At 37.1% G+C, this 25,584-nt stretch overlaps 1 protein-coding gene across 3 annotated transcripts in view; it reads right to left on the bottom strand.

Annotated features, from left to right (window-relative positions):
* The window catches only part of MYH10 (myosin heavy chain 10), a 187,534-nt gene that overhangs the window by 58,843 nt on the left and 103,107 nt on the right, over positions 1-25,584 (bottom strand). For all 3 annotated transcript variants that reach the window (XM_072641088.1, XM_072641087.1, XM_072641089.1), the window contains exons 16-17: positions 1,700-1,893; positions 1,442-1,563 (exon numbers count right to left, since the gene is read on the bottom strand). In XM_072641088.1, coding sequence (XP_072497189.1) covers positions 1,442-1,563; positions 1,700-1,893 — 316 coding nt within the window. The remainder of the gene's footprint in view (positions 1-1,441; positions 1,564-1,699; positions 1,894-25,584) is intronic.

Below are 25,584 nucleotides of genomic sequence, written 5' to 3'. Positions count from 1 at the left end.
ACTGTTCAGTATACAATGTAATTTAAATGTCACTAATATGCTACTTCTCTGTGGGGTCTGATTTGGTTTCCAAAAAAGGTCTAAGAATCAGGGAACTCTAAATTAGGTACTCCCTATAAAATAACAGCTTTTGAGTAATGTCTTTTAGAGCAGTGGTTCTTAGGCTGAGATACAAGAATTATTTTTAAAAACAATTCTGACAACTGCATTTCAATATAATTGGATTTCTTTGTAATTTTATGTAGTGTATATATTTTAAAACATTATTCTGAAAAGAGGCCCACAGGCTTCACCAGACTGCCAAATAAACAGTTAGAAATGAAATGCACATATATACAAAGAAAGTTAAGAAGACCCCCTAGTTTAGAGACATGTACTGTATGATCCAAAAGAATGATAACATGGGGATTTTAGGTCAGGTATAATACAAGAACAGTTTATCAGTAGGTAATCTGAGAACATGACTCAACTTGAGCACCAATTATAATAAATTTGAAGAAATGTTTCCAAAGGAAAACTCTAAGGAAAAAGATAAGTGAAGAAAAATACCTATCCCTCTTGATGCCATCACCTTCCCTTCCCCTAAACTTGAAGTTATTTCTCTAAAAGGCAAGGAAGGTAACCCTGAGACTTGACTGGCCCAGGACGCTAAAGCTCAAGTCTTATTTTCGCCTGTAGCCTTATTGATATGGCTTCCTGGTGCCCTAAGGGCATAAAAAGGCTATCTACAGGGAGTCTAGGCATCTCATGGTAGAAACTATCCCAAAGACAATGTTTGTTCTGCGGACCAAACACATTTCCATATGGAGGCAAGGGAAGATTTGTCCACTGGAGCTAAATGTTGCCATGTTCTTGTTAAATAGCTTTTTGATAACTGTTTTTATTTCATCTTGCTTCAACTCTGAACCTAAACTAATAGTCAGTCCTTCCATTCTATCATCCTGACTTTGAATCTTTCTTTATATTATTCACTTCTTGTCCCTGGATCATTTTGTGCTCTCCATTCTGTCTTCATTGCCTTATATTCTGACTCACTTTTCCTCCTTTGTATTAAGTTAAAAGAGAGATTAAAGGTTAGAATAAGAGTTTGTCTTACTGATAGTTATTTCAAAGAGTTATCTCATTGAACTTATATCTTAAATTAGTATTTCTTCCTACATATGTCTTATCTCTGCTAACCATATATTTGGGACCATATATGTCAACCATAATAAATTTTCAATAAATTTTTACTGATTAATTGAATTATATCTTTTCTAAAACATACACTGATTGCTGGTATTTGATCTCAATCTGTCATTCTCCAGTGCTTGGGCAACATACGGAATTGAGTCTGGGAAAAATAGGAAGAATCTGTTACCCTCTCCCTATTTCTTAAGGATTACCATAACCTTTTCAGTTAGGAGTGAAGCACATGTAAAGAAGTCTGAAGTGCGGTTACCTCTGTCTGAATTCCTGGAACACTATCCGGTTCGGGAACCCTTGTCGACAGATTCTAATCCCTTCCAAGACACCATTGCAACGGAGCTGATCGAGAACTAGATGAGGATCCAGTTTTCCGGCCTAATCAAGTAAACAACAGTTTAAAAGTCATTCTTTGTAAAATAACATAAATATTTGCAATTTAGCAATGAAAATGACTACAACAAAAAATGTTTATCATTTGGTGCACAAACATAATGTTTTACTTAATACTTGCCCTCTTCTCATGATTGGGAATGATGCAGCGAACAAAGTTAGGGTTAGTATTTCGAAGGGTGGCCATCAGTTTAGTAAGAGATTCTTTGTACAGCTGCCCAACGGTCCGAAACATGCCCTTTTTGGTTTTATATGCGGAGCCAAAAGCAGTCTCTGTCATGCCAGTGACTTGATCCAGACCCACAATACGATCCACTGGTAAAAACAAGAAGGAAATACAAAATCAAACCAGTTATGACTTCTATCAGGTAACAACAGGACAGAGAGTAATAGGGGAGCAGCACAAGCTTTGTGAAACAGATGGTAAAGGGGGATGCCATCTAGGGAAGGCAGTCAGCATATCCAGACACTGGGCACAAGCAGTGGAATCGTAAGCCACACACTTCTAGGGCAAGATGTCTTAGTGCTTTGATAACTTAATAGAAATACAGACTAACTTTTAAAAACATTAGTTATAGTCACATAAAATACACCTCCACAGTGTCACTATTTTAAATAAATTATCTTGCCTGAAACTATATAAGCAAACTATGAAAAAAATTCAACTTACTTTCCAGAGCCCCTATATATGTATATATATACATATGTATATATACATATACATATACATATATTGCCCTAAAAAAGAACATATGAAAAAGTAAACAGAGAATCCTTAGGAAAATCAATGGACAATGAAAATGTCCATGAAATGGGGACCAGATTCTCTCCATTCACTCATCAGCTTTTCAGGAAGAAATGTGACTCTGGGAAGAAGACGAATTTAAACTGCCAGGGAATACTTTAACTGTATAAATTTCTTCAAATTACAAAAATGTTAGAAAGACTTAGATAAAGGGAAAGAATCCATACTATAAAAAAATCAAAAAGCAGGAAAACAGAAACACAGAAAAATGTTTTCACTTTCAATCACCTTTCTATTTCTTTAAGGAAGAACAAATGCCTGAGTTTTCCATGTGAACACTAGCTAAAATTTCTCATTATAACTTCATTATGAGTGATTAAAAACAATATTAAATCTATCATGTTGGTAATGGCCCACAATTATCTACACAATCCATGCTAATATTTACTTTTTACTCTACCTCCAGATCACTAGCTAAGAAGAATATAAGTATATAGCTCATGAGAACAAATTTTAAAAACAGGAATAAAGGATCCCTTGTGGATCATTTTTTTTGAAAACCACAAACGCAAGGAAAGAGGCAATAGATATTAAAAATTTTAAGAACTGCTCCTCTTCCATTTAGGTAATTGTAGCTGAAACAGTACTGATTTTCATAGCTACCTCAATGAACATCATAAAAACAGAAAAAAATTTAAAATTTTTTTTGAAGCCTTTTTTCTTCTTTTATTAACAAACAAAGCTAAGAAAGATCATTATCTAAATGAACACTTGGAAATGAAATACATAAACATTGCTAAGTCATGTTTATAACTTGGAGTAATCCAAAACTTAATTTTCGATGATACATTTAGTCTATTACTTATGTTGAAATTATCTGCCAAGATTTGAAGAGTTAAAAGTTCCTCGGAAAATATAATTCTGTTATATTAAGGCGTTATGTTTGGAGGGGCGGGGTAGAAGATGCTCTTCTGCTTATAGGTCTCAAAGAGCTTTTACTTTTATAATTTCTGCTATTATTGTTACAGTCAAAGAAGGCACTTATTAATAGTGTTATTTCTGGCATTTCCTTCAACAAGAAGTGTCCAAACAAAGGATTAAATTTATGTTATTATGTTACGTTATTCCTATAACGGGAATTCCATTCAATGAGTACTAGAGTTTGGCATGCTGGTGGTGTATCAATGAAATCCTTTCTTGCCGCAGTTTTCTGCATTATACTGTGGAGCAGCCTATAACACCAGAATCATTTTAATTTTAACTTGCAAAGTAGCTTTAAATCACAGTACTCATAATGTGGAACTTTAAAAAATAATCAGCACTAAAAAAATTACTGATGCAAAAGAAAAATGTCACATTTTTATGATAGAATTCTGCAAATTAAAAATCATTGCTACACAGATGTATGCTATATGAAAAAGACATTCACCTTCTAGTAGGCGGACCACCAGGGATAGTGTTCACTGCTATTGAGATTCCAGGGGTCTAGATAATCTCAGTTATGAGTATTCTTGGTACCAAAGCCTCAATGTTTAAGGCCCTTTATACCAATTTTTTGCCCAATTCATACTGGACTTTTAGCTCGTGCCTCATTATATTACTAATATTCAGCGTGCAAATATAGTACCTTGATTATTTATCCATTGGTACAACGCTACTTGTCTAGCATGTTACCCTATTTTGTCTTTTCAGTAAAAAGCTTTTCAATTCAGTCCTTTGCACTAAGAAGTTAAGTAAATGTTCTGTAAATTTTTTGAACAACTATATTTCACCCTGAAGATCTGTTAAGTCGAGTTTTTTTGCTGACTTCCTTAAGAGTCTTGGCAAAGCTAAGCTTGTGTCTATGAACTCAAATTACTATGAGGCATAAAAAGGGTGAGGTTTTTAGGGACACATTAAATATATGCATCATATAACAATGTAGTAAACTCACAGTTAATTGTAAGTGAATGTTATATGTATGTGTTCATTCTGGAACATTTGTAATAATACTTATGAACATCTTTTTCTAATAGCTTCTTTAATATACTGTATTATCTGAGGATGATGGGGGGTAGGGGAAGTGAATACGTATTTATATATCACTTACTCTGTGTCAGGTAGTGTGCTAAACATCTTCTACAAATATTCTTATTTGATCCTACAAATAACCCTCAAGGTAGGTTATTTATTGACATTATTTTAGAGATGAGAAAACTGAGGCAAAGAGAAGTTAAATGACTGGCCCAGGGCTGCACAGCTAGTAAGTATCTAAGGGTATACTTGAACTCAGGACTTCCTCACTCCAAGTCAGCTTGTAATATCAGTAATGGATGGGTTATCCCACTTTTTCCTTTCAGACTTTGTGGGGGAGAGTCCTTTGGTAGTTTAAACTACCTTTATGGAGGCTGAAACTTAAACTTATTCTTTGCCCATCCTTCTTTTAGGTTCATGTTTCAGATTTTTATACTTACATGATCCTGGTGACTAAATGTAGGTTCCTTGTTCAAAGGAATTAAATTAAATACCGCCTTCCAAAGTTATCACATGGCCATATACTCCATGGATCTGTGTGTAAAATTTATTGAGCCTTCTCATTTACCTACTATAGTAATATTGTATTATTGTATGTATATCAGGCTATGTAAAACTTTTAAAAAATATAATGCAGGCCAAAATTTCTTGTAGGTTAATTAGTAGAATGTTCAGCATAACAAGCTACAGCTACACACTAAAACGATTATTTTTTTAAAAATTATTTCACAATGCCTATGAGGTGGGGTGGAGTGGGGCTGCTACCTTAATGGTGAGGGCGCCTAGCCCTGGTGAGATAAAAGCAAAATCAACCACAGGCGATGCTCCTGCTTGCAGGTGCCATTCAGCATCTGGAGGGCATGTGTTTTGTTAAGATGGGCATACACATATAAAATAAGTTACCTCTAAAAAACCTACTGTATAAATCTAAAGACGGAAAGTAGTTTTTTGTTTAGTTTTACAAAACTATGGACAAGTTTTCCTGTCATAGATGGCAGTGATCTTCTTAAGGTGATGTTTGAAAACAGAGGCTCTTGTGAGAAAAAAATGCTTTTCAATTATTTCAAGGGAACATAATTTTAAGAAATGCTTATGGTTCCTTGGAAATGCTGTAATTTTGTATTTTATGTCACAAAATTATTATTATTCTCTGCATGTGAATAGTTCAAAGGTTTTCACGTTCACATTTAAATTAGGTAAATAACTTCATTTTTAGAGCTATGTTTAATTTTGAAATTTTGTTTTATTTTGAATAATGTAGATAATTCTGTTCTTTGCATTTATAAGTACAAACATTTAAACTGTTACTCAATTCTGTAATTTTTATAATTACAGTATAATGATATCCTTAAAGCATTTAAAAGAAACCCATTATATGCAACTTATAATTGTAAATTTTATTCTTGAGAAAAACAATGTTAAAACTAATGATTTAAAAAAAAAAAAAAAAAAGCAAGGTTGGACATCCAAATCCAAGGACCTGGGCTTCAAAAACAATTTGAAGAAATGCAATACAATGGGTCTTAAATCTGATTTTGTGTTACTCAAACTAAATTATGCTAATATACTAATTTTCCAAATGCACAACTCTGACCAGATCATTCTACTGCGAAAAACAATCAATCTTTAACATCTCTCCAGTACCCAAATTCCTTGACCTATTACCTCAACATTGTCTACTTAGAGCTGGAAGGGACTTCAGAGGACATCTAGTCCAACTTTCTCATTTTACAGGTAAGGAAAGTGATTTGCTCATAGTCATACAGGCAGTGCCAAAGGTTGGGTATGAATTCCTCTGACTCCAGAGCCAGTACTTTTTCCACTGACCCCTTAGCAAATAGTTGGGTAAACTGGCCTAGAGAGGTTGTTATATACCCAAGGTCATAGATGCAGTAAGCAGAAGAGCTTGGGGAAGGTGTAGAGGTGCCAAGGGCTGAGTCTAGGGTACAAGACATGATCAACCCTGGGTCTAGAGGTCCTTGTAGCATGGGACTGGTGGTGTAGAAGCATGAACCCAGGGGCTGAGTTGCTCACGGCTCCTTTCAGGCCTTAACAAGAGGCCAATCTGCTTCCAAAATAAGCACACTGTCCATTGAACCACGATTTGCTCCAGATCATTTACTCTACACTTCCTCCTACGTACCAAGGTATCTATGCCCTGAGGCACTTGCCTTCCCAACTGGTGACTACCTTGCAGAAAACCACTATCTCAGTAAGGACCCTACCCCCTACCATGCTTTCCTTCATTCATAATCTCTTTCCACTTCTTACAGGTCGCCTCCCCCCAAAATCCATATTGCTTTCAAGTTAGCTCCTTGAAGGCAGGGATTATTGCTGGCTTGGAGACAGGGCCTGGTACATAACAGCTGCTTCATAAATGCTCTTTATCATTTACCCACCTATTAAAGAGCTGTTGTTTGAATTTAAGTTTTGTAAATATAAATCTAACATTCTCTCTGCTGTACCACGATGCCTATCCAAATACGCACTGTGATTTTCTGGCTATGTCCCTGGGTCTAGGTGGTCTCAACCTATATTTTCCCCTCTTCAAATTATTCCTTCAAGACCCAGCTCAAACGCTCTCTCCATTATAACTTCCTGGTCACTTTTCTACACTCTACTTCGACAGCATTTGGCCTGCCTCACTTATCGCGTATGTACTTGTTACTGTATGTCTTATACGACTCCTCCCCCCGTCCTTTAGCTGGTATTACATGCAAAAGGTGTTCCAGAAATATTACTGAATGACCAACCACTACTTTTCCATCCTACTCGCTAGCGTCATTCTTTATCCCACAGAATAGACATAGTCCCACCAGGGCTTTGTGCTGTTTCTCAGCAACAGTCCCAACTTACAAAATGAAGCCCTTTGAGCTGACAATACTCCACATTTCACACATCCTAGCTCCAAGAAAACCAGACTATCGACTATTCCCATGACAGATTTCAGGCCGATGCCCAGGAAATGGTTATTAAATAAATATTTGACTGAATTAAACTTCTACCTCTACTCAATCAACAAGAATTCATTAAGATCTTACTTCAGAGTCTAGGGATATAAAGGCAAAACTGAAAGATTCCTTGCCCACAAGGAGCTTATATTTTCATCAAAAGGATGAACCAGACTCCAAGTCAAAAAGCATCTAAATGACAATCTTTCCCTGCCTTGGAAAATTACTTTATATTTATGTATTTGACTTTGCAGATATATTTTGTTAACATATACTTGTTAACTGATTGCAATCAAGCGGCTATTATATGGATGAAATCATTGTCTTGTGGCAGAAATTAAGGTCTTTGAAAATTATTACTAGAAAATTCCTTGTCCTCCCAAATTAATTGTATTATGTATTGAAAGACATAAAGAATAAACATATAACAAACAACACGTAACCAGGGAAAAGGAAAAAGTGATTTAAACAATTACACATGTCTGTGGACATCTTTTACTTACAGATTATTAAAAAATAATACATTAACTCAAGAAATATGAAAAAAGTCATCTTTATTTCTGTGAACCCAGCTGAAATATTCTGTGTATTTTTTTGTTTTCCTTGCTATTTTGTCTTTATTTATACAGCTATAGTCAGTGTACGCATTATTCTCATAGGGGCACCTAGGTGGTGCAGTGGATAGAGCACCAGTGCAGGAGTCAGGAGGACCTGAGTTCAAATCTCACCTCAGACACTTGACACTGTGTGACCTTGGGCAAGTCACTTAACCCCAACTGCCTCAAACTGGGTCATCTCCAGTCATTCTGGTCACTGGATTCAGATGGCTGTGGGGGAGAAGTGAGGCTGGTGACCTACACAGCCCTCCCTCACTCAAAACAAAGTCAAGTGCAAGTCATGTCATTATTTCTCTGATGGCACGGTCTTCTTCGACAATGAAGGACAAACACACGCACATATTATTCTCATAGTTATGCTTTTTTTAAAAAATTAGTATCATTGTATATAACATTGTGTATGATAGCAATAATAATGTCCTATTTCATGCATGTAGCACGTAATTTGATTGATTTGCAAATCACCATTTGTTCCACCAGTTCCCATTCCTGGATACATGTTATTTATATAACTTTGCTATTATGAATGGAAATAGTTTTGCATGGATAAGTCAAAGATCAGAGCTTCAGAGCTCTTATGTATACCTCTTATATATAGCAGGTACTCTAGTCCAAATCCTGTATTTTACAGATGAGGACACTGAGGCACAGAGAGGTTATATGATTTAATCCAAGTCCACACAATCATGAGACAGTGAAGATTGTGCCCCAAGTCCTTTGATTCCAAAATAAGTATATGCCACACTATATCACAATACCTTATGGAACACTGATTAGAAGAATTTCTTAAAAATTAAAACTTTACTTGTACTTTTCTTCTGATTAACAAAGATTTAGTTTTTCCTGTCACTCTCATCTGTCCCTAAAATTGAACAACTAACTTACTACTACTACTAATGATGACAATGACAGTAATGACGGCAGCTAACCTTTTACCTGGAGCTTCTTATGCATCAGGTGCTTCACAGCTATTATCTTATTTGATCTTCACAACTATAATTCTCTCTATTTGGAAGATAAGGAAAATGAGGCAAACCGAGATTAAGTGACTTGCCCAGTGTCACATGGCTAGGAAGTGTCTGACACAGACTTGAACTCAGGTCTTTCTGACTTCAAACCCAGTGTTTATGTGCCAAGCCACACTGCTGCCTAAAGAAATGAATGAATAAATCCCTATAACAAAAAAAAAAAGATGAAAAAAACCCAACAAATTTCCCCATTAGCCATGTCCAAAAATGTATTTCTCATTCTTCCTTTTAAGTCCATCACCTCTTGTATTGTTAATGTATTTTTTATATAATGAGAAGATTTTCTCCATCCATTAATAGGCCCATGTGAACTGCCTGAGTCACCTAAGTCTGTGGTGGGAAAAACTTGCCAAATGGGTAGAGCAGAGAGTTGGACACAACAGTTAGAGCTGAGGGCGAGAGACGAAGCAGGCAGCATGCTGTGAGCATTTGTGGGAAGGCCCTAGCAGGGGGAAGGTTTGGGGGGGAAGGGGGATGCCCCCTGCATTGTTATTGTGTATAGATTTCTTTGTTGCTATGATGGATTTAGCTTTCTGATGTTTAAATAAATGTTTTGGTTCTGTCTTCCATGCGGAGAGTTTGTTATATTGTGCAATTCAGATTTATGCTGCCACTGCCATAGGCACTATGAATACTACATTGGCACTACACCTCTCTAGCAAGAGGTGGATGGGTAGCCTGCTTCATCTTCAAGTCCTTTGAAACTGTAGTCTGTCACTGCATTGATCTAAGTTCTAATGTCCCTGAAAATTGTTTTCTTGATAATTTTGTTGTCAAAGTATTAACTGTTCTTATAGTTTTGCTCAAGTCACTCTGCATCAGTTCACAGAGATATTCTGTGAAACTGTCCATTTCATTCATTTCTTAAGGTGTGAGGATAATATTCCATTATATCTATCTAGCATAATTTGGGTGGCCAATCCTCAACAGATGTATATAACTCATGCTCCGCTCCCTCCCCAAAAGAAGTTCTATGTTTTTGAATATATGGATCCTTTTCTCCTTTATGGATCTTTCTGGAGTCTACACCAAGTACTTGCATAGTTGGGTAAGCACAGCTTAGTAACATTTGAGGGCATTGTTCCAAATTGCTTCCAGAATAAAAAGAGCAGTTCATCGTTCTACCAACAAGTTATTAATAAGTTGTCTTTCCACAGTCCCTTCATCATTTGTCATTTTCCTCTCTGGTCATCTTTGCCAATCTGATGGGTGTGGGGTATAAGCAGGGATTTCTGTTGTTCCAATAGCTAAGTTTTTATTTGACCTACAGAAGAGGTGCTAAATCTGTGATAATACATGGTCATCTATAAAAGTGTATGTATTCCTTAGTGAATTAGTTCTGTAGTGCTTTTTATTTCCCTTATCTATACCAGTTTTAGGGAATGAGAAGCTTTTACTCATAAAAAGGAATTCAGCAGATTTTATTATTTGGGAGAACAGTTTATAAAGAATGAGGCCTGTTCTTTGAATTTTAGAAAAAATATGCTCACAAATGATTTAAGATATAAACAAATTAAAGGAGAATGGATTAAGATGCCATTTTACAACTAATGTTAGGGAAAGACTAAAAAAAACCAGATCACTGGAAAGAAAATGCACAATTTTCATTAAATAATATTGAAAAACTTTGCATAAACCAAAGTAATTCAATGAAAATGAAAAGGTAATACCTCCCCTTCTGGACCCTCCCCACCAACTATTCTATTCTTCAGTCTAAATAACCCTAATTCCTTCAATTGATTCTCTTTTGACATGAATTCAAGGCCTTTTACCGTGATTCAATCAATCAACAACATTTATTACGTACAAACTAAGCATCTGGTATAAAAGTAGTTACCAAAAAAAAAAAAAAAAATCAAACAGTCCTTACAAACAAGGAACTTACAGTCAACAGGGAACACAATAAGTACATTTAAAGACATATCTAGAATAAAATACATAAAATAGAAAGAGAATGAATACAAACAGAAAATAACAAGAAGTGTAATACAATAAAGTTTTGGAAGGCAAATACTGTAAGTTAGGGGTCGGGATGGGGTAACCAGAAAAGGCTTTGATCTAGGATGTGGTACTTGAGTAGAGTCTAAAAGAGAAGACTTCTTTGAGAGGTTAGAGGGAGTTCTATGAGGAAGAGAGAAAAGGCCACCTGAACTGGATCAAAGGGTTGTTGGGGAGGGATGAGAAGTCATGTCCAATAAACCTGGAAAAAGTTAGATTGCGGCCAAGTTGTGAAAGGCTTTAAAAGCTAAAACAGGAGTTTGTAATTTAGCCTAGAAGTGATAGAGAGTTGCCTGAGTAGGAGAGTAGCAGGGTCATATTTGAGAGTGTGGTCAATCATTTTGGCAGTACTGGATAGTAGAAAATTACAGTACTGAAAAACTTGGTGCGGGAAGACCAAGTTAGCAGGCCCTTGCAAATATTCAAAATTGGAGGTCATGAGATCCTGAACTAAGACTAAGGTGATGTCTGTATAAGCTGAGAAGGGGTAAGATGTAAAAAATATTGTAAAAGAAGTGACAAGATTTGGCAACTGATATGTGGAGTAAAGGAGAGTGATAAGTCTAATGTGATGCCAAGATTATGAATCCAGGAGACTGGAAGGATGGCACTACCTTCAATCTGATATAGAGGAGTTTTTAAGAGGCTGTTGGGGAACAGGTAGTGAGCTCTGTTTTGGACATGATCAGTGAGAGACATTCAGCTTGAAATGTTCAATAGAAAACTGATAGAGAAGTACTCAAGCAGAGGTTGGACTGTGGTTGCATGAGCAGATGTGTCAGTAATCTGCAGAGAAATGATAACTCACTGCTGATGAGGTCACTAAGACCTCATGGAGTTCAAAACAGAATCCTGTGCAGCCCCAAAAGTTAGAGGATGTGTTGGAGGCAGCAAAGGAGATGGAGAAGGAAGCAGAGGTAGGGAAAGAATCAGGAGAGATTAGTGTCAGAAACACACAGAGAAGATGGTCAACTGCGTCAGACACAATACGCAGGCAAAAAGTATTAAAAACTGTGCTAGGCATTGTCCTATGGACTAGAGATACAAAAACAAGCAAAAAAATAATGTGAAAGTCTCTGTTCTCAAAGAGCTCAATGTTCTAAATGGGAGAAGACAACACATACGGGAGTTGAAAAGGGTGGAGCATGGAATGACAAACAGAAAGGTATAGGAGGGGTACAGTGGCACAGACAGAGAAGGAGGTGGTCAACACTACTAAATGTAGCTGATTAGAGGGAGAAATAGTACAGAAAGACTATAAGAATGAGCAATTAAGACATTTGGTGGCAACTTATAGGACAATTTCCATTGAGTGATGAGCGAGAGAAGTCAGACTGCATGCAAATGGTTTTCCGTATCTCTTGACACAATCATGTGACTTTCTTTTTTCTTACTAATTTATTTCCTGTGGTTATGGTTTTCCCATTATTTAATCATCTGTTTGTTCCTTACACAAATCCAACCTAGTCTGAGTGTACAAACATTACAATGTTACCGTAGTTTCCTTGCTAACATTATATTTTATATTTTTGTGGTGATATTTTCATTAGGGATTTTGGTTTACAGGTTTTTTTCTTATTGCTACCTGGTATCAGGACATATTTGTTTCATGGAAAGCATCTGGTAAAATATCATCTTTCCCCATTTTTGCAATTCATAAAATCACATATTTATATAATTATATAAGCACATATTAAATAGTTATAATATATATTTATATAAAATTATATAAAACAATTTATATAAAATTGGGGTTTGTTGTAGTTGGAATGTTTTACCAAATTCACTTGCAAATCCATCTGGTCCTGGGGAGTTTTTTGACTAGTTTTATAGCAAGTTGAAGTTTATTTTCTAACATTGGATTATTTAAGATGTCTATTTCTAGTCCTGATAATATGAAACATTTTTCTATTTTTGCCAATATTCATACAAGTGCTCATTTTCATTGGCACAGAATTGGACAAAATATTTTATAATAATTTCCATTATTTGATTTTTTTACTTTCTTTTTTCATATTTGATCATAGAAATTGAGTTTTTCACATTTTTCCCATCTAAGATTAGTAGTTTGTCTATTTCATTATTTTTTTAAAAAGCAGAGTCTAGTTTTATTTACCAGTTTAATGGCTTCAAAAGAATTTACACAGGAGAGTTAACAGAACTCTTGGCTGTGAAAAATTTACAAAGAAATATGAAGGCTATATACACAAAGGGTATTCAGGACACTGAGAGGAGGTTGAAGCAGTGTGGTACAGGAGATAGCACTAATTCTGAAGTCAGAGAACCTAGGTTTCAATACTACCTACTCCCTGTATGCACTTGAGCAAGTCACTGAATGTTCCTGGGCCTCAATTTTTCCATCTATAAAATGTGAAGCCTAGGTTAGATGGCCTAAGGCTCCTTCCAGTTCCAGATATATAATCCTACAAAGAGTAAAATATCATGCAGCGTGTATGACCAAGTTTGAAAGATTTTTAAAAATCTACTTCTAGGGATACATGATTCATGCCTAAAGCACCAGGTATAATTCTAGGCATCACTGTGAGTCAACATTAAGTGAAACTTCTACAGATATGCATTCTGTAGACATATAAAAAACAGAAGTATCACACCAAAGATAAACACCATCCAAAGAACAGCATCAAGAAGACAAGATGCCAAACAAACCGCGGTCAACAAAACGTGGAAAGGACAACAAAAGGCTTTACCGCACTGTTCAGAAGAAACGGAACACAGAAGGGTGTGAGATTACTTCTTGGAGCAGCCATGTTAACAGATGACAGAAGGAAAGCAGAATTACTCCATTACTAAAGATGCTACCACTATTTACACCAATAGGAGTTTACGATAGGGATACTATTAAATGACTTCAGTCTGGTAGGCAAAAGGCTGACCTAGCTACCTATGTTGGCTTTCTGTTTTCTATGTCAGGTTAGTAAGTATTTCAAACTCTCCTAACCCTTCTATTTCTACTAAGCCCAACTATATACCATCGAGAAATCCCGATTAACAGGATTGCTACAGGCTTTATAGTCTTCTTCATACTTTATACTTAATGGATTATATATCAATTAAAAGGAAAAATATAGGATTCCCTATTAAAAATCATAATAATGTATTAGTTATAATACCTCTATTTGGTAACAGAGACTATATGGATATAATGGATGAAGAACATGATATCGCACTTGGAAGAGGTTTGGAGTTTTTGTTTTTTGTAGATAAATAATCTAAAAGTACATGGTTTTATAGAAAAATATTTACATATAAACATAATCATACCACATCTGAAATAAAATACTGCCAAACTTCTGGGGGTAGCAGAAACAATTTCCCTGAAATCTAGGACAAATATATTGCATAATGCTAGCTGAAAAGTTCTTCCCAATCAATTCATAAGCATTATCAGTTTCTACTTCATCTTGGTTGCCATGCTGGACATTGGGCATACAACAACAAAAGCTTAAACAGACCCTTCTTTCAAGGAGATTACATTCCAAAAGGGGTAAGAACATGTAAATATATAGGTATCTACAAAACACAAAGTCACATTGGATTGATAGGAAGGTACCACAGTGGGGAGGATCAAAAAAGTCTCCTGTGGATAAAGCGGAAGTTAAGTCTTGAAAGAAAACAGGTTTGAAGAGACAGGTAGAGAGGGGAGCACTTTTTCTGGAAGGAATAATACCCTGTGCAAAAGCAAACAGGTGATATGTGATGAACAGTAAGGGGCCTGGTATGGCCTTCAAAGTCCTTCACAGTGTAGCCTCTGTTATCATTCCAGTCTTCCAATACCTTTCCTTTCCCTGCCCACTTTCCAGTACTCAGCAGCCAGCTGACATGGGTGCCTTCTTAATATTCTATGAAGAAGACACTACATCTCTTGGCTCTGGGAATTTTCTCTGCCTGCTCCCCAACCCTGCAATGTTCTCCCTCTTCTGTGCTACCTTCTGGCTTTTTTTAAGTCCCAGCGAAAATCCCATCTTACTTGAGAAGCTTTTCCTGATTCCCACAATGCCAATCACTTCCTTGTGTTGGTTATCACTCATACAAAGCTGTCTGCATGTGGCCTCCTCCCCGAGATTAGAGACTCTCTTTTTCCTTTCTTTGAATCCCCAATGCTTAGCACAGTGCTTGGCACAGAGTAGGCTCTTTATGATTACTAACTGCAGGGTATGCTGAGGAGAGTGATGTGTGAGAAGACTGGAAAAGTAGTAAGGGGACAGGTTTCAGAGAGCTTTAAATATCAGAGGAGTTTATGTTTTTAACCATAGAGAAACTAGAGAGCTCATGAGTTTAGAAGGTGCTTTGGGCAAATCACTTGCCAGCTATGTTGAAGATGAATTGAAGTGGGGAGAGACTTGAGATCCCTAAATATGAATTCATTTCAACAGACCAAATATGAACTTATTCCAATAGTTCCATGAGAAGCAATGAGGCTTTGACCTAACGTGATAGTAAGTGTGAGTGGAAAAGAATGGGATTCAAGAGAGATGTTCTGGAGACAGAACCAACAAGATCTGTCAATTGGATGTGTGGCATAAAAGTAAGGTGTTAAGGCTTCGCAAACTCGAGTGACTAGGAGGATGCTCTTAAGAATAATAGAGAAATTCAGAAAATGGGAAGGTTTTGGCAAAAAGATAATGGGTTCTGTTTTCAACATGTTGAGTTGGAAATGCTAATGGGACATCCAGATCAATTTGTCCAAAAGGCAGTTGGTGATGCGGGACTAGTGCTCACGAGAGAGACTAAGGCTAAATATAGACCTGGGAATCATCTGCACAAAAATAACTGACCCAGGACAGCTCTAGGCTGTATGTATGTATGAACTATGGTTAGTGGGTTACGTAGATGATGATCCAGTAAAGGGAAACAAAGAGTGATTAAACAGGAAGGAGGATAAAGAGGAGAGAGAGCTATGTCATGAAAACCTAGAGAAGATTAAAAAGAGACTTGAAGCAGTCAGAACGACCAGCAGAGCCTGTACCAGAGTGAGGGAAGTGTCAGAGAAGAGAAGAAGACATATTTGAGAGACTTTGCAATGGTGAAGTCAACAGGCCTTGGCAACAGCATGGACATGAGAAACAATGGGGAGCTCAGAATGACTTCTATGTTGTGAACTTGGGGGACCTCAACAGTAGTAGGGAAGGTTTAGGGGGAAAGATAATGATAATTACTGGTATAAAAACTTTTGATAAGGAAACTCCCTTTATTAATGTGGACTGGCAACTTCTCTTAGAGGATGTTAATCCCATTAGATAGTAATCTCCTTTTGGGTAGGAATTGTTCAGTTCTTTGTATCTGAATCTTCAATGCCTAGCACGGTGACTGGCACATAGTAGGCACTTAATAAATACTTGTTGACTGACTGAAATGGCTTGCCCATAGTCACTGATACTAAGTGTCAACAAGGCAAGCCCTCTAAATATTACTGCTTCTTATAGTTTCTAAAAGTTACTAAACTCTCTGAAATTCTTCAATAAATCTAGAAAGTCTAAGAGTTTCTGGGTAAGATATATGAATTTAAGGGTAAAGAAATATCTTAAGAAACCTCTAGCCACAATGCTATCCCAAGTAGACCAATCTCCAACTTCCAACTTTTCTAATCCATCACCCATGATTTCTGCTACTCTCTGGGGTCAGCATCCTTTGGGTTTTGGACCTCTCCCTTCTCCTAGAGAAGAGCTGTTTAGAATAACTAATTCTTCTGTCAGATTTCTTGTCTTCACACCTGATGCCCACTTTCCCCTGAAGAACAGGAAAGGAAGAGCTATCAGAGATGGGAACATGGCATTAACAAGGAAAAATGGTGGTTTTAATTACAAAATAGTATGTTTATAAAGAAACTTTTTTGTTTGAGACTTGAGATGTTTTCAATCACTTGAGAAATTTTAATCTAGTCATTCCAAGAAGAACTCAATTCTGTTTTCCCAGTGGTTAACTTTCTTGATTTCATCAATAACTCAAAGGGAGATAATAACTATACTACCTACATCAAAAGACTGTCGCTATCAATGTAAGTGTATGTTAGATAATATAAAAATATGAAGTACAATTAATTCTGAGCAACCTGATGTCACTTATCTTGATCAGGATGTGCTACAGAGAAGCAGGGATAAAAGGCACCAATTCTGAACTCTACCCAACAAAGTCAAACACAAACATAACAAATTCAAACACAGCATAGTTCCATTTAGTATTGCAGCCCCAACCTAGACCCAGTTTTAGTATTTCAAAGTAGTCTAAAAGAAGCCAAATGGATCTCTTTTTTGCTCTTTTAACCAGACCTATGTTTTCATTGGTTTAGAGAACTCCCAACTCTCCATTACAAATGCAGATCAGCACAATAGAAAGTTGCCTGGGGTAATGAGAGATTTAAGTGACCTTCACAGTTACAGTCACATAGTAGGTGTGCATCATGACACACCATGGGAAGGACTTGAATTCAAGTCTTTCTGACTGGGAAGCTTGCTCTATTCCCTATAACATGCTAAATATTACAAATATATTCTTACAATGTAATGGTAACATGAAAAAAAAATCTGAAATAACTATGTGTCTACCATATTTTATTGTTTAGATTCTTAAAATTCCTCAGCACTGCACTTTAAAACTAGCTGAAAGGTAAATAATATGCCAAAAAGCTCTCTAATATCAATGTTTAATTATTTGGAAAGCGTGTATCAAAATGGCACTATTCAAAAAGGTAATCACATACCTTTTAATTTGCAGGCCTGTAATAGCTGCGTATAAAATAATAAGCAAAATGTAGGCAGTAGCAATTGAACCAATGTGCGCTCAAACACTAGCTTTGAGGCAGTATAAAGAGCATGGAATGAAAGAATCATGCAAACCTATGAGCAAAAGTAACCAAACCACCCCCCAACCCCAACCAACAACCCATTCCTCCTCCCTCTCCCACCCCCTTATTTCCTCCCTCCCAAAAAAAGGAGAAAAAAAAAAAGTTTTCCTGTGGGAATAGAATCCTTTGGCTTTGAGAAGACCTACAGTTTTTATACATTCACCTGGTAGATCATGAAGACCAGAAATATTGTCATAGAAAGAAGCTCTCTGAATATTCTGAATCTCTAAGGCAGAGAAACAGCAAAAAACAGAAGGACAGAAGAGTAGATACATAAAACACTTGAGTTAGTACGCAGAACATTTGAAATAACAAGTAAACTTTGCAACTGGGTTACAAAAATAACTAGGCCGTAACAGATTCCATGCAAATATATATAGGATTTTCACATTTGGACAGGGTTCTTCATAGAATAATTAAATCTGATGAATCTAAAAGATAAGAACTTTGACATCCTCGATCTTTACCCGGAACTTCCAAGTAAAGAAACTTCCTCTATCAGTCTAGGTCAGGACCTTCTCTTCAGCTCACAGTCTTAAAGAGCTGCCTAGAGCACAGAGAGGTTAAGTGACTTGCCCAGGGAGCCACACAACCAGTGTGTTGGAGTCAGAACCCAAGTCTTTCCTGGATTCAAGGCCAGCTTTCTTTTCACTCTCTCTTCATCATTGCCACTCTGATGAATCTGAGGGTGGCTGAATTTACTGGAAAGGATAGTAAGGTGGAAGAAAGTTGATTCCAGACTCTGTACATACATATCAAGATCAGTATTTGTCAACTTTTATTAAGTTTTTTTCCCCCTTATGAGTGAATGGTGTGATATTGATAGTGAATATTGTTAGAGTTATTTATGTAATAAGACTAATTTATAAACACTATGTTGCTTACAAATGAGGAAAAGTTATAGTAACTTAAGGGACTAAAATGAATGTAAAAATCAGCTTATTTTATATAAATGTGTTGCTTTAATTATGTCAATAGGAAATTTGTAAATGTTGGTGATAATGGCATGCAGACAACTATAATAAAGTGAAATTCAAAGGAAATGCTACTGTACCATACTGTTAAAAATCTACAAAGTAGCAGATATGAATTTTCCAATGAAGCTGAATACTTTTCAAATAGCTACCAATCACATAATTATTCATGAAAATGTCTCATAAGTCAAAGTACATTTCATGAAATGTCTATAGACAAGAACTTTAAGGGATAATAATGTGGATTAAGGGATAAAACTGTCAGCTCATAAAAGAAATCTGTGTTCAAAAACGAATCCCCAAAACTGCATGTGAGAGTATTTGAAAACATACATAGGCAGGGGGGCATTATATCTCTAGGGCAGGGCTGCCACCAATGAATCTTATTTCTCCTTATTTAACCTTCAGAAAAATCTGGAAAACCCGAATACAATCTCTGTTTCAGAAGAAAACACGAGGGTTTAAAGCTAGCTTAAATGCTTTATACTCACTGTTAACATATCCTCACAAGGTAATTAAGTTATCTTTAGAGTTAACTTACCTTTTTCCCTTGTACATTTAAGTGCAGTGCAAAAAGAGAAATTATGTAGTTTTCTAGTTTTTATGTCAGAAAAAAAGTTTCATCCATCCCAACTCACCTCTGTTTTCTGAGGTCAAGTCATTTAAAATATTTCCCTAAGAAAAATTCTTCATCCTTCAAAAACTATCCAAATCTCAGACTTCAAATGAATTTATGCATACAAGCCAAATTCAGTATTTGCACTGAGTCCCTTGGTGACTGTGGCCAAGTCAGGTACTTTCTGCTTTTCACTTCAAAATTTCTTCAATTTTGACTATAGATGTTGATCCCTAAAACTGTGCCTTGCAAATAGCAGATGCTCTGAAACTACTATTGCTTAAAGCCTTGATGCTGCCAGTGGATAATATCAGGTTAGTGACAGCATGGTACTATAAGAAAGGAGAAACAGGATGGAGATCATTCAGGGAAGTTCAGAGGCAGGGTTAGCCTCAAATTTTTCACCTAAGAGTATATTAACTTAGAAGTGCCATTGTAAGATACTAGAAGCACTGATTCTGTCACATTTCTTTGTATTCCCCTCAGGATCTTAAAAACTAGTTTAGTATAAGTGCTCAGTAAAAACTTACAGAATAAACTACAGAACCTTTGATGAACCTAAAATAGCCTCTCTGAGAAAATACAAAATAACGTCTCTGCCCTCATGATCTTTTTTATTCCTAGGAAAATATACTTCAAAGTCAGAATTAGGAGTAGAATCTAGATCCTCTAAATTATAGTTTGATGTTGCCAATAATTTCAAATGTTTATTTTTCTTTTCATGAGAAAGAATGCCAACCATAATAGAAAACAACTTTTTAAGGTATCAAAGGACCAGTTTCCACCTGAATCTCTTCTCATATTTTAAAATTTCTTTCCATTTTCACTGGTAATGATAAGGCTCATATATCTTCCTTTTTTACCCCATCTTCTGTAAAAATGAAAGAAGAGATTATCTTTCAGGTTACTTTCAGCTAGAGAATCCCTTACGCTATTTGGAGAATTAGATGGATCATCACTAAGAACACTGAACACCCTTACCACATAATTTTTCAGTCTTCTCAATTCCAACAGTCAGTCATTCCTCATTCAACTTTGGCCAAGTAGTGGTTCAATCACATCTTAAACCTCACTGCCTCACAGAACTGTACTACCCCCAAGATGTTAAACTCTAAAGTTCTGCATTCTCACACTCTTCTTGCCTCCACTTTCTCTGATTCACTACCAATAGAGGAACTAAAATTCTTCCAAACAAGTATCTAATTTCACTTCTAACTCACATGCTTCAAGCAAATGATGGTCTCATATTTCACAAAACTGAGCCCACCCAGTAGAAACTCCTTCAACTCCTTTAATTTCTCCCCTTTCCTTCCTGTCTCAGAAAACACAAGTTTTTCCTATTCCAAACCATCTACCCTCCTTTCAGGACTTTACTCTTGCAATCTCCAGTTTTCATGCACCTTCAATTTCACTGGCTCCCATCTATCTACAAACAATGAGGTATCATGCTATGTCTTACCTTCCCTTCAACTCCAAATTTCTCAGGAAAGTTGTCTATACTGAATACATCCATGTCCTCACTAGCTATTCTCTCCTCATGCCTTGGATTCTGTATGTCTGAAATAATATTTATTATTTTCTCCCAAATACCTCCCCTTTTACTCTCAAAAGTACCAGTATGTTCTCAGACTCTTCATTAGCACTCAACTCATCTGTCCAATATATGGCCATATATACCTTTACAAAATGTCACCTTTTGTCACAAAATGTCTCATTTCATTCTCTCTGCTCATACAGTTGACACCATGGCACAGGTCCTCAACACCCTAAGCCTAGACTACTGCACAAGCCTTTGGAGAGGTCTCCCCATACTATTCCAACCTCAATCAGTTTGACAAAGTGATTTTCCTGAAGTGAAACTCTGACTATGTGGTCCCTTCAAATCAATGAACTCTAGTAAGTCTCTTCCACCTTTAGGATCAAATATAAAATCATCATTTGGCTTTTAAAGCCTTTCCAACATCCTCGTACTTTACTCCCCTTAACATTTTTTTAAACAGTGACCCTGATCTTCGTGCTGTCCTTCAAACACAACCCTCCATCTTCTAGCTTGATACCTTCTCACTGGTTTTCTCTTCATGCCTGGATTTGTGCCTCCCATCTTCATTCACAGGACTTCTTCAGGAAGCCTTCCGTATTTCTCCCTACTACTAAAGGCTTCCCTCTGCAATTACTTTCCATTTACACCATATATATTTTGCATGTTTTCTCCCCCATTAAATTATGAGAGTAGGGACCATGCCTTTGTCCTTTATTGCATGTGTAGTGCTGATCACAACAGTGAGAGTTTAGTAAGCTTTTACTATTTCCATCACTCTACAAAAACTACTTCACTCAAAAGGTCACCAATAGGTTTCTAATCACAAAATTCGAAGATGTTTCAAAATTCTCTTTATCCTTTACTTCTGTGTGACACTGTGGACCACCATAAAGTTCCCTGTGTATACACACTGCTTTAATTTCAAAACACCCAAATTCTCCAGGTTCACCTCGTAACACTCTAATAACTTTGTTAAGTGTGTATGGAGAGGGAGAGGGAGAGGGAGAGGGAGAGGGAGAGGGAGAGAGAGAGAGAGAGAGAGAGAGAGAGAGAGAGAGAGAGAGAGAGAGAGAGAGACAGAGAGAGAGAGAGAGTGAGTGTGTGTGTGTGTGTGTGTGTGTGTGTGTGTGTGTGTGTATGAGGGGAGAGGAACAGGACAGAGTTAATCAGAGGAGCATCTGGTAAATTTGACGAATTATCTCTTCAAGCTGATAAAACTACAATGTGTGAAATAGTCCAAATAGAATCTTTAAAGGAAGATGGGCTTAAAAATACCCTGTCCTACTTTATCTCTATTAGCTTTGATATTTTAACTAGATGAGAACACTTCTTAATCAAAAGACCTCAGACTAAGCGTGCAGTCTTTGAGAGCCATCAGATGAAGTGAAACCATGGTTCTGAGTATAATGGACTTTCCATCTTCCCATCAGGGACCTAAACTGTGTCCTCAATTGATTAGCAGGAAGCAGTGTGTAAATCTTCAGGAGCCAAGGGCAGAATGGACTCCTATGTCAATCAGCAAAGAGACAAGACCATACTTAAAGGGCGTTTCTTGGATGCTCCATGATGGAAAAAAGACTTCCAGCAACCATGAACTATGTCACTCACTCCTTTGCTCCCTGAACTTGCCCACTGTCCTGTACTTTGTACAAATCTTTGGGAGACTGTGGCACAGATGTTTTTGGGAACTGTCCTCAATAGACTACCTTAGTAAATATTCCTTTCTAAAAGTTACTTAAGGCTGGCTGATAATACTCAATTGATAATCTTGATGGGGGGAAGCATACTGGTGAGGGCCCTAGCAAATAGCATAAGAGAAAGTCAATGCCGACTCTTCAGTGGTTCCCCCAGAACTCTTATAATCAGACTAACTCTGGGAAGTCAACTTGTCTATGAAACTGGGAACTGTGGAAAGGATGTCCCCCCAAAAGCCAACGTAGGTTACATAACTGATTTGCAAGAAAATACAGGGAACTCCTCTGGTCCAGAGAGAATGGATAATTAAATGGGTTCTGGGGGAATTAACCATTTTCAAAAGAGTTGTCCCTACCTAGCTATAGGTGACAGGGAGGTGGGAAGGGTAGGAGGGAGGGAAAAGAAGACAATTCTTTTTCCAAAAAATGTCCATTTCCTCTAACTCAGTCACCTATCATATTAGTGGTAGGCCCACTGCCTGCGGACCAGAAGATTTCTTCACATTCTCTCAGTAAGGTGCTAGGATACATATCTGCCTCCTTCAGGGTACTGTACAGTCCCTGTAGTATAAAGTTAATGAAGGTACATATCAGAATGAGCAGTAACTCCCATAAGCAACTTTTTTTCAACTCCTTTTTGTCTGTTTTTCCTCTTTAAGATGAACATTAAGTTCAGTCTTCAAGACTCTTCTCTTCCCTCTTTACATTTTGTCCCTCCGCAAACTTGATCACTCCCATGGCTGAACTTTCACCTCTACATTGATGATTCTCCATCTGATATTTCTTGCTCTGATCTTGTTTTCATCTCCAACTGTCTACAGAACATCTCTACCTGAACGTCCTACTCAACTCAACACATGCAAACCTTGACTTATTTTTCCCCCAGACCTGTACTTCCTTACTTCCTCATTTCTAGCAGTGGCCTCACCATTCATCCTACCTCTCATATTAGAAATTTTTCACTCTTTCTTTTTCCTCACCTCTCAAGTTGTATAAATTTTACCTCAGCAAGATCTTTTACCATCCATCTCATTATTAGTAAAATTCTCATGTTATCACCCTAGTTTAGGTTCATTACAATAGTCTTTTAAGTTTTCCCATTTGTACTCACTTTCCATCCTTCATATACATTCCTTATACACAGATAAAATCACAATATTTCAAGTAATTCCTTATTACCTAGTGATTGAAGTTCATAATCCTTTCCCTGGGAACCAAAACCCTTACTATTACTCCTCAAAAAAGACCCTATGCTCCAGCCAAAGGATTTAGACATCATCTAGTCCATTTCATTCATTCTATAACCTATAGAGCTTAAGTGGAGTCAAACCTACATCCTATCACTCCAAATCTACCTGGAACCTATCCAAATATGCATTTTGATTTCCCATCTTTACTCCTGTTCTGCCTGGAATGAATAAATTCACATATTCCCCTGTCAAAATCAGCTGTCATTTCAAGACTTGACTGACCAAATGTCAGCTTCTTCCTGATCAATTCAGGTCTGAGCTTTCATTTCCTTATCTGTTATCAAATATATGCCCTTATTCTATGTTACTGTTTAATACAGGCATGTGTGTTGCCTTATAAATATGTATCCTGCACAAGGATACATATAGTAGGAGAGAAATGGATCTGTGATTTCATGGGTCTAAGGATATTATGGGTGAAGAAAAATCCTCTACGAATAAAAGGTGGCAACTTTTTTGAAACTTAAGCCTTTGAGAGCTGTTTGAAACACTGAATGACCTACCCAGGGAAATACATATAGCTGGTAGGTAGGATTTAAACTCACATGTTCTTGGCTTCTAGGCCAAATGTATCCAGTAAGCCAGAGAGCCACTTACAGTAGGCATACAACAAACACTTCTGCTGAATGACTGAGTGAGCATTTCATTCCTCTACTGAGCACGTTTATCTTAGTGCAATGCCACTGCCTCTGTGGTAGACTGTCCACTACCACCTAAGACAGCCCTGATCACACCAAGACCTAGAGCCACCTTCTACTAGGATACATAATTTGTCATAGTGCCTGGTAATGAAACTGATGCTAAGTTCAAAGCAAGGGAGTACCACACTTCTCACGTGGCCCTACAGACTGAATTCACTTCAGAATACTGTTTGTTACCCAGCAACAACGAACAACTTTCATTTAATGCCTCAGAGTACTGAAGCTTCTGCTTTAATTGTTGGAAACCAATCTCCCCTCCCCAGTTCTTTGGAACTTGAGTTTAACTCTACAATCACCCTCATTCCCTTGCAGGCCCAAGTACTTATAAACAATTACCTTCATGATACCTTTCACATATACATTGCAAAAGACATCCTGCTCTTGAAAGAATTTGTTTCTTGGGACAGCAGGCCCTCACCCAGAAAGCCATACTGGTTCACTGTATCTCTCTCCTTTCTTCCCTTTACTTTTTCATTTGCTACATGTGCCTATTTCTGCTTCCTCTCAGTTGTATTTTCTCTTACCTCTTTATTCCTTGGCATCTGAGAAAGGGTCTGGAAAGATTTCTGGGCTCTGGAGGTGCTTTCCTAATGGCAAGCTTGAGACAAAGTTGGGGCATGGCAGACACATTCAGAATAAAGGAGAGTCCCCAGAGTTCCACCACAAATAGCAAGGAAATAAGAGAGAACTCAGAGGCAATGAAGACAAGTGAATGGCAGGCTTTGAGTAGCAGAGATAGTATAGTACAGGTAATTTCTGTTTACTTGTACTCTTGGGAGCATGGACTATACTAGGTTGAGGGCCCAAATGACAAAAACAATTGTACTCACTTATGAAAACAAATTAAATAAATCTGTAGCAGAGATTTCCAAGAACAAAAGCAGAGCAAGGGCCAGAAATAAGAGGAGTAGATGTTGATACAGGGCATTCACTGGTTGCTTTGCCAGTCACTGTGCACCCTTGCACCAAACAGGTGCTCAGAGCTTCAAGTAGTCTCACCTCAATTTTCTAATATGC

The sequence above is a fragment of the Notamacropus eugenii genome, chromosome 2, assembly GCF_028372415.1.
Source record: "Notamacropus eugenii isolate mMacEug1 chromosome 2, mMacEug1.pri_v2, whole genome shotgun sequence".
NCBI classification, from domain to species: domain Eukaryota; kingdom Metazoa; phylum Chordata; class Mammalia; order Diprotodontia; family Macropodidae; genus Notamacropus; species Notamacropus eugenii.
This window is presented reverse-complemented; position numbering and strand designations above follow the sequence as displayed.